We start from the raw sequence: 10,000 nt of genomic DNA on the forward strand, positions 1-10,000 counted from the left end.
AGGGAAACCCTTAGAGAATTGACCTTTTTAAATTTTTATTTTTTATTTTTTTTTTCTTGAAATATTGTTTTGATAATGAGGAGGTTATGTTTGATAGTTTGCAATGTCTTTGGGATAGTTAATCGGAAAAAACTTGGGTTCAAAGAATATCTTGAAGGAAAACTTTCTTATTTTCTAGTTAAAAAGAGTTTCACCTATTGAAGATACCTTTATTAAGGTAATGATAACATTTTATTCAGTCAAATATAACGCTGACTGGAAGTATTGTTGATTTGTACTGATTCAGGTGATTCGGCAGGTGCCGTCTAAAACTGGAATTTAAAATACATAGAATCCTCTGCGACCGTTCCAATCAGCACTTCAGCTGAATTATTTAATTTAAATCAGGCAGTAAATGGCTGTACGTTTAATTCAAATCAGATGATGAATGGGCTGAGTGGTTTAATTTAAATCAAACTGTGATTGACTGAATGGTTTAATTTAAATCAGACGGCGATTGGCTGAGTGATTTAATTTAAATCAGACGGGGATTGGCTGAGTGGTTTAATTTAAATCAGATGTGAATGGCTGAGCGTTTAATCTAGATCAGACGCTGAATGGCTGAGGGGTTTAATTTAAATCAGACAGTGAATGGCTGAGTGTTTAAATCAGATGGTGAATGGCTGAGTGGTTTCATTTAAATCAGTCGGTGAATGGCTAATCGGTTTAATTTGAATCAAACGGTGAATGGCTGAGCGGTTTAATTTAAATCAGACGGTAAATGGCTGAGCGTATAATTTAAATCAGATGGTAAATGACTGAGTGTTTGATTTAAATCAGACAATAAATGGCTGAGCATTTAATCTAAATCTGACAATAAATGGCTGAACGTTTAATTTAAATCAGATGATGAATGACTGAGCGTTTAATTTAAATCAGACGGTGAGTGGCTGAGCGTTCCATTTAAATTGGATACTGAATGGCCGAGTTGTTTGATTTAGATCAGACGGTAAATGGCTAATCAGTTTACTTTGAAATAAACGGTGAATGGCTGAGTCTTAATTTAAATCAGATGGTGAATGGCTGAGCAGTTTAATTTGAATCAGACGATGAATCGCTGAGCATTTGATTTAAATCAGACGATGAATGGTTGAGTGTTTAATTTAGATCAGACACTGAATGGCTGAGTGGTTTTATTTAAATCAGACAGTGAATGGCTGAGTAGTTTAATTGAAATCAGACGGTGAACAGCTGAGCATTGAATTGAAATCAGACGGTAAACAGCTGGGCATTGAATTGAAATCAGACGGTAAACAGCTGAGCATTGAATTTAAATCAGACGCTGAATGACTTTGTGGTTTAATTTAAATCAGAAGGTGAATGGCTGAGTGGTTTAATTTAAATCAGATGGTGAATGGCTGAGCATTCAATTTAGATAAGACGCTGAGTGGTTTAATTTAAATCGGACAGTGAATGGCTGAGAGTTTAATTTATATCAGACAGTGAATGGCTGAGCATTTAATTTAAATCAGATGGTGAATGGCTGAGCATTCAATATAGCCTAGATCAGACACTGAATGGCTGAGTAGTTTAATTTAAATCAGACAGTGAATGGCTGAGCGTTTATTTTAGATCAGACGCTGAATGGCTGAGTGGTTGAATTTAAATCAGACAGTGAATGGCTGAGCGTTTAATTTAGATCAGACGCTGAATGGCTGAGTGGTTGAATTTAAATCAGACACTGGATGGCTGAGCTGTTTAATTTAAATCAGATGGTGAATGGCTGAGCATTCAATTTAAATCGGATGCTGAATGGCTGAGTAGTTTGATTTAGATCAGACGCTGAATGGCTGAGTAGTTTAATTTAAATCAGACAGTGAATGGCTGAGTGTTTAATTTAAATCAGACAGTGAATGGCTGAGTGTTTAATTCATATCAGACGGTGAATGGCTGAGCGTTTAATTTAAATCAGATGGTGATTGGCTGAGCGTTCAATTTAGATCAGACGCTGAATGGCTGAGTGGTTTAATTTAAATCACACAGTGAATGGCTGAGTGGTTTAATTAAATCAGACAGTGAATGCCTGAGCGTTTAATTTAAATCAAATGGTGAATGGCTGAGCGTTCAATTTAGATCAGATGCTGAATGGCTGAGTGGTTTAATTTAAATCACACAGTGAATGGCTGAGCCTTTAATTTATATCAGACGGTGCATGGCTGAGCGGTTTAGTTTAAATCAGACGCTGAATGGCTGAGTGGTTTAATTTAAATCACACAGTGATTGGCTGAGCCTTTAATTTATATCAGACGGTGCATGGCTGAGCGGTTTAGTTTAAATCAGACGCTGAATGGCTGAGCGTTTCATTCAAATCGGATGCTGAATGGCTGAGTGGTTTAATTTAAATCAGACGGTGAATGGCTGAGTGGTTTAATTTAAATCAAACAGTGAATGGCTGACAAATCAGACGTTGTATAGCATCCCGGGCCTCCGGAAGAAATTCATAAATAGTCTAATCACTGGAATCAGTTTATGTAGAATTCCAGCATCAGCTGACTATAGCCTCTGCATCTGCCGAATCACCACTTGAGTGGATACTGATTGTAATTCGATTTAGTCTTTTCTCTTCTTTCAAATGTTAAATTTGACCGTCTTTTTTGCAGATTTGGATCAGATTTAAGGTAATTCAGATGGCATCGGTTATAATACATCTTGCTGGTAAAATCTGTTGCTAACGTTAAAAATGCTCGAGGAATATGAAATGCTTAGTTGTAAATATAGTATGGAGTTGCTTAGTTATGAGGTCTGCGGTAAGCATTTATCGTGCCTAAACAGTTGTGCTGTACTGTAATGCATAGAATACGTAGTGTATGCGTAGAGAGTTTAGACCAAATATATTAGACATAAGCTATTAGTGATATGGGCTCGGATCTAGTCAAGTGAGGTGCATCATGGCGTACAGTAGATTTACAGAATGTGTCGATTAGTTCAGGAAATCAGTTGATATTAGTGAAAAGACATTCTCTCTCTCTCTCTCTCTCTCTCTCTCTCTCTCTCTCTCTCTCTCTCTCTCTCTCTCTCTCTCTCTCTCTCTCTCTCTTTCTCTCTCTCTCTTTTTCAAATTAGCATTTGTTTGAGTGAACTATTGCCTTGAATTGTGCATTTAGTAGTTTTAGAATGCTAGATATTCACAAATGTGTTTGTTTTATCGAACAAATCTCTAAACCTATGTATATTACTATGGTAATTAAAGTCACACAATTGTGTATTGAATTGTATGAATCAGTGTATGCTCTTGTTGAATTAAGGTCAATGAGAAATCAATAGGGGTGTTGTTTTGTTTTAGCTTTCGTAAAACTGTATACAATTTGGCCCTTGTGTGTATGCTTTGCATTATTCAGGTTGCACTGAAACCATAATTCGCTCGGTATGTTAGTAAATTTTAGCCATGCCCTATTCCTTAAGACCACCTTACCTGCATCGTATTTCCATATTTCAAATTGTGCCGGAAGCAGTTCCCCTTACCATAAGTCTTGAGTTCTGGCCAACGTCGAAGAGGAGTTGGTGTACCGCCTGACAGCTTACGAAGCAAGACCACTTGCAAGTGTTATTACTTAGAAATTTCAGCACTCTGTTGCAGGATTATTGGACAGCATATGTATGTACGAAGTTGTGTCATTGAAGTTCAGTAGTAATGAATTCATTGAATTCATTTGCCTGTTTCCTGATCGGAAGCATGTGTTATTTATCATTTTTTAAGAATGTGATAAGCAACCATCAGATATTTGTTTTATATTCCTGAAAAGCTTGCTAGTTTGACACGAATGTACAGAAGGGAATGTGAAAAGAGTATGAGGGAGAGAGTTTGACGCGAAGATAGTGGTCATGAATCGTAGTTGGCTTGGAGTACATCGTTGCAAACCTCTTGGCCATTGATTTCCTTGCACAAAGTCTCCCTCTCCCCTTTAAGAGTGGCTTTGCTCTTGCCGTGCCAAGTATAAGACGCCTTTTTAAGATCCTCCTCCCGTCAACATCACCTTTGTTTTGCAGATTTTGCTGTGCAATGATACTGTGTTTAGCATATAACCTCTCTCTATTTGCAAATGCGTCATTTTTGTTTGTTTGGGTGGAGATTGCCTCTTGTTGATGCAAGGAAGAGAAGTTTTTGGTTTTGTGATTGTTTATTTTCATTTAATGTCGGGGTTTCTTTCACTTTTTACCCTGTTATGTTGAATTTCATTAAAAGTGTCCGTTTTCAAATGTTTTTTTATAAAATGTATCATCTGTTTTTCTGATATCTCCTTGAATCCTGGGCTTTGCTTGTATCATGATATATAATACAGTAGCTTTACGTAGTTAAACAATTAATAATATTTCTAAAAGAAATAATTCTCTCTCTCTCTCTCTCTCTCCTCTCTCTCTCTCTCTCTCTCTCTCTCTCTCTCTCTCTCTCTCCTCTCTCTCTCTCTCTCTCTCTCGCCACGCTTCCCTTTTCATCTTTCTGCTGAGCATTTGATTTTAATGCAAAGGCATAAAAGAAGTAGCATTTGTGCTATGGTGTCAGGTTAATGTTTCTCTTTTGCAAGTGTTGAGTATTTAGTGCTAATTGATTTATTGTAATAAATCGGTTACCTGTACCAGCTCAGTAATTTTTGGAATACCTTGCTTTTTCTAAGGTACATTAAATTAAACTGTAGATTACTTCAATCCATTTAAAATGAAAATAATTATCTTTTATTAAGAATAACCTAATCAAGTTTAAACCGATTCACTGGTTCACTGTATGTATAAGGGCGTTACACAGCTAACGAAAATGAAACTTTTTTACAAGCTGGTGTTGCATGTGTTTGTCATCTTCTTCGTCTAGAGTTTTAGTTGTAATATTTAGATGTTCAGTCATATTTCTATTTTTTTATAGACTGTTTTAAATGGCTCCTTTTTTTTGCCCTTTAAAGACTAGTAAAATTTCCAAAGATGGAGCCAATAGCCTTTGAAGGATATTAAGTTATCACAAAATATAACAACTGCATAAAGATTTAGTGTTATTCATTTCACCTTAATTTTCATATAGACATTGTGTCGTGTTGAAAGCTGTTGTATATGTTAAGGGATTTGCATTTTTCATACTACTACTACTACTACTACTACTACTACTACTACTACTACTACTACTACTACTTCTTAATGCTTAAAACATTTGGAGTCGAAAAATTGGAGAACGTTACAGGAGGTAGGAAATAATGAAATGATAATTTTTGAAAGGTGCGAAATAGACGCTACCTTTCAAGAGTAGAAGCGACTAGGGGATAGATTCTCGAGTATATCGTTTAAAACAATCGGTGCCAGAGATCGCAAAAAAAAAAGGAGGAAATCGTCATAAAAAATTGTACAGAGTAGTATTAAGATATATAAGTAGAGATACATAGAAAGAAGTCGGGAAAATATTGCAATGGTCTCTGCACTCGGTACTCCTATTTCGTTGCTTCGCCTCAACATTTTTAGAAACAGCGATTGAAATGAGGCATGATTGTTATTTTCACAGAGAGAGAGAGAGAGAGAGAGAGAGAGGGGAGAGAGAGAGAGAGGAGAGAGAGAGAGAGAGAGAGAGAGAGAGAGAGAGAGAGAGAGAGAACATATTTCTGAAACATAAGAGGATCTATATCGAAAGTATTGACACTCTTCATGGAATATTTTTTTTAAGCTTTCGAGATATTAGATATAAGAGCATCTCTCTCTCTCTCTCTCTCTCTCTCTCTCTCTCTCTCTCTCTCTCTCTCTCTCTCTCTCTCTGGTATATGCAAACTGTTGTATGCCGAAGACCTTTTTTGACTGATGGATGTTTGAAGTGAAATTTTACCGGGATTAGTTCAAGCTTCGAGGAAGAAATTTGAATAATCTCATTATTTTAATGAGGACAATTAACCAGCTACCGAAAGGTCCTTATTTGGCTTAACTTTGAGGGAAAAAAAAGAAAAAATAGATTGCGTTTAAAAAGGAATTTAGTATAATCTTTGAAAATGGAAGCTGGAAACGAACATTTTATTGTTGTCAGCTACCTGCCTAGCCTTGCAAGACAATAAGCTCGGTTATCTCTTTGCGTAAATGAATATTGTGGGTCAAGAAATTAGAAGGGAAACGGGAATTGAGTTCTAAAGAAATTGGTCATAATTTTTTCGAGCTTGCGAATTCTTGAAATAATTTTAACTATTTTGAAAAGAAATTAATTTCACTGAAAACGATTCTTCATATTACAAGAAAGCAATTTCATTTCTTCGTCTAAGATCCATTTTCTTTTTCAGAGGATTTTAACATTAATATTTTACACTGTTAACGTATGGGTCCCGGTCATGCTAATTTTCAATAGGGGGTTTGATGTTAAAGGCCCCAAATTTTTCTAACTTTTCTGTCACCCACCACAATCCTCTAATTACCTGGCAAAATTAATCTGATTCCCTTCATGAGTGGTTGAATCCAAAGGAAAGACTATAATAACGAATAATGCACTGCCAAACCCCCCCCCCCCAGCTCCATCACCAGGCCATATATCCTAAATTTAGTAAACCCATTACACCGCAACATTCATACTTTGCAAATGAACCTCCCATCAATAAGTTTCTTATATCAACATACAGTACCTATGAGCTTTACACATTCGATACCCCTGTCCACATTACACCAATCACCGCTATCTTTCACAGACTCTTGCGATACCTTAATTTAGTCATTATTCTTTCCTTGATATTAAGGTCTTACCATTCCTTCATTAATAATGAGGCCTTGCCATTCATACCTTTATAACAAGGCCTTGCCATTCATACCTTGATAGTATAGCCTTATTATAATTTTGATATCTCTTACATGACATCTATTCAGCACTACGTTCTAAATATTATATATATATTTATATATATATATATATATATATATATATATATATACATATATATATATGTATGTATGTATGTATGTATGTATATATGTATATATACACACATATATATATATATATATATATATATATATATATATATATATATATATATATATATATATATGACAACAGGAAACGTTATAAGTAAAAAGAAAGGGTTTGGTCGCCGCCTCTTTTCCAGTCCTGTCGTCATTTTGAAACTTCACACCTCCCTGAGATTTAAGACTATACATATGTGTGTGTAAATCTATCTACAGTATACATATACAGTATATATTTACATACAGATAGATAAACTCTCTCAGATGAGTACGTCGGTGCTATGACTTCCCCCAAAAAATGGCCCTCAGAGGAGCCATTCTTGCAATCTTATCGTGTAAATTGGAATTCCGAGACTATTAATTCAGCTTGGTGCTTCGGTTCTCTGCTCAGGGAAGTATTTGATATGGACACGATGAGATTTGAGGATGTGTTCCAATCTTTTCTTGGAAATCGTAGATTACGAAGGCTAGGGAAGACAAGAAAATGCGAAGGGAGAAATATTGATAGATGAAGAGATAGAAGATGATGGATATTCCAGTTTGAATATTAAAGAAATGTGTTGAGTTTCTCGGTTTGAATACTTATCGCTCGTTTGCGGCAACGTCGTCATAACTCAAAAATAGCTATATTTCAGGAGAGCCATTTTAATCAATTAAAACACTATCATATTATGTTATGTCTTTAAGACATTTAGCGCCTCTAGCGATCAATTTTTTTAGCTACAATTATGATACTTTTGCCAAAAAAATCAGCATTTGAAGATGAATATGTCTATAGGATAACTCAAAAATAAATTTTTTTGAGTTATGACGTTGTTGTCGCAAGCGAGCGTTATGGGAGAGGTAGGAGATGAGGGACTACTTCGAATATTTAGGGAAGTTCAATGGGTTACTCCTTGAGAGATTTTCAAAATTAGAGAAAAGATCATTGCTCATCTGCCCAGCCACATTATCTTACCATATCACCTTATCAAATGATTTCTAGCCTCTAAACAGTAAGCAATCAACGTTTGCATTACTATCAACTTATAATAAATTTTATTTTTATTTTTTTAGCAACCTATCATGGCACTCCTATCATTATAGGAAAAAAAAATCCTTTCTCAAAGAACAATTTTCATAGGAGGAAAATCCTGGAATCTTGGGATACCTGTCAGATTTTCTTTTGCGACCAATCAAGTGGCAGCTTGGTTTCCTGGAATCAGCGAGCGTATTCCCAGAATATGGAAGATGGAAGAAACGTCAAGTATTTCTTACCTGGTGAAATTGAATGGAGGCTATGAATTTTGATTTTGTGTTAGATCGTACGTGGACCTCTCTCTCTCTCTCTCTCTCTCTCTCTCTCTCTCTCTCTCTCTCTCTCTCTCTCTCTCTCTCTCTCTCTCTCTCTCTCTCGTTTTACGGTGATATAAACTACCGGGCTTGTGTACTGAAACGAGATAGTGAGTTTAAAAAAAAAATTGTGTATTGGAATTTTTTTTTTTATATAGTAAAGGAATGACCCCCACTCTCTCCCTCTCTTTCTCTCTCTCTTTCTCTCTCTAGACGACTTTGTTAGGTTTCCTATTTCAAGAACGATTTGGCACATTCCAGTTTACGGCCAATATATATAGTTTAATTTCTAAAGTTCTTATTAAGCCGATTTTTTTTCTTATTGTCGTCTGCTTTTTTTTTTTTTAGCTTCAAATCTGTTATTAGTTATTCGCTAATTCAGTGGTAGATTGTAAGACTTGATTAAATATATAAATATATATAATGGTTTATCTTTTGGCCTTCGAAGTCACCTAGTTTCTGGGGTAGATTTATTTATTTACAACGTCGTGTCTTGGTCCTCTTACATCTTCGTGTCTTCACTAACCAGTCGGAGTAATCCCTTACGAGATGGCTATTTTTGAAGACGATACAAATCATAGTGTAGTTTAAATCAAAAACTTGAAGAGAAAGCCATCTTTAGCATTGAGAAGGTATAAAAACCGATGGTAATGGCTTTTTCTCTATAGAAAATAAAGATTATCACTTTTCAGTTAAAAAAATAACGAGTTTATTGGGGTTGCATTCAGTCAAAACTGATCTTCGTTTGATTCAGAATCAGTGGTTCGTCATGGCCATCGTTCTTAAATTCTAAGTATGTTGTTTTTCAGGAAGGTAGGCTACGGTTGGACACAGAAATTTCTAGCACACCTTGCTCTGAGGAAGGGACCTTGGCACACCCTTACTGCGCCGCGAGTCAATGTGTGTGTGTGTTGCTCCACTAAACACCTCTGACATCTTACCCAGCACAAGCTGTTTGGTTACTCGCCGTGCAGTAAGGATGTGACAGGGTGCATTTCCTCAGAGCTAGGTGTGCCAGGAATTACTGCTTCCAACTGTACAGAAATTTTCTTAAGACACATTCAATCACGAATGAGGGATATTTAATATGTAAAGGGTATTCGTTTGAAACAATGTAGGTTGTTCTGGATGATAGCAGTATTTTGGAATATGTTAAATCTAAAATATCAATTAGAATTTGGAAAGTTTCATTATTTTCATCTTAAGGAAGAGAAATTATCCGAATTTTGTTAGCAGTTTCCCTGTATTTACTTTGGTCGTAAATACTGGACTTGGAAAAAGAAAATTTTCAACTTTCGAGATTCCAATTTACAGCTGTTAAAGACGTCGCAATAAAACAAACTTATTATCATTTTTTTTTTTTTTTTTTTACTCGAGAAGGCAATTCGTTCTCAGTTTCTGCTCACTCGTAAGACTGCGTGGCTTCGTATCTGCCGACAGTAATTGTTGAAGACGATACTACTTTACTGAGAGAGAGAGAGAGAGAGAGAGAGAGAGAGAGAGAGAGAGAGAGAGAGAGAGAGAGGAGAGAGAGAGAGAGAGAGAGAGTTTGTGGTTTAAACTACAGAAACGGGTGGATAATGCTTTAAAGGTCGCTCATGAATGGCAGAGACAAGGGACAGTGACATTGCCCTAGCAATCAGGACAATGCCCTAGAGACTGGCCATATTATATGATCAGCGCCCAAGCCTCCTCTCCACCCAAGCTAGGACCAGGGAGG

At 36.1% G+C, this 10,000-nt stretch overlaps 1 protein-coding gene across 1 annotated transcript in view; it reads left to right on the forward strand.

The window, feature by feature from the left end:
* Nucleotides 1-10,000, forward strand: part of LOC137633141 (polycomb group protein Pc-like) — a 1,013,348-nt gene that overhangs the window by 987,130 nt on the left and 16,218 nt on the right. The window contains exon 9 of the mRNA XM_068365301.1: nucleotides 2,640-2,657. Within this exon, the coding sequence (XP_068221402.1) occupies nucleotides 2,640-2,657 (18 nt within the window). The remainder of the gene's footprint in view (nucleotides 1-2,639; nucleotides 2,658-10,000) is intronic.

This window comes from Palaemon carinicauda, chromosome 42 (assembly GCF_036898095.1).
Source record: "Palaemon carinicauda isolate YSFRI2023 chromosome 42, ASM3689809v2, whole genome shotgun sequence".
Taxonomy (NCBI): Eukaryota; Metazoa; Arthropoda; class Malacostraca; order Decapoda; family Palaemonidae; genus Palaemon; species Palaemon carinicauda.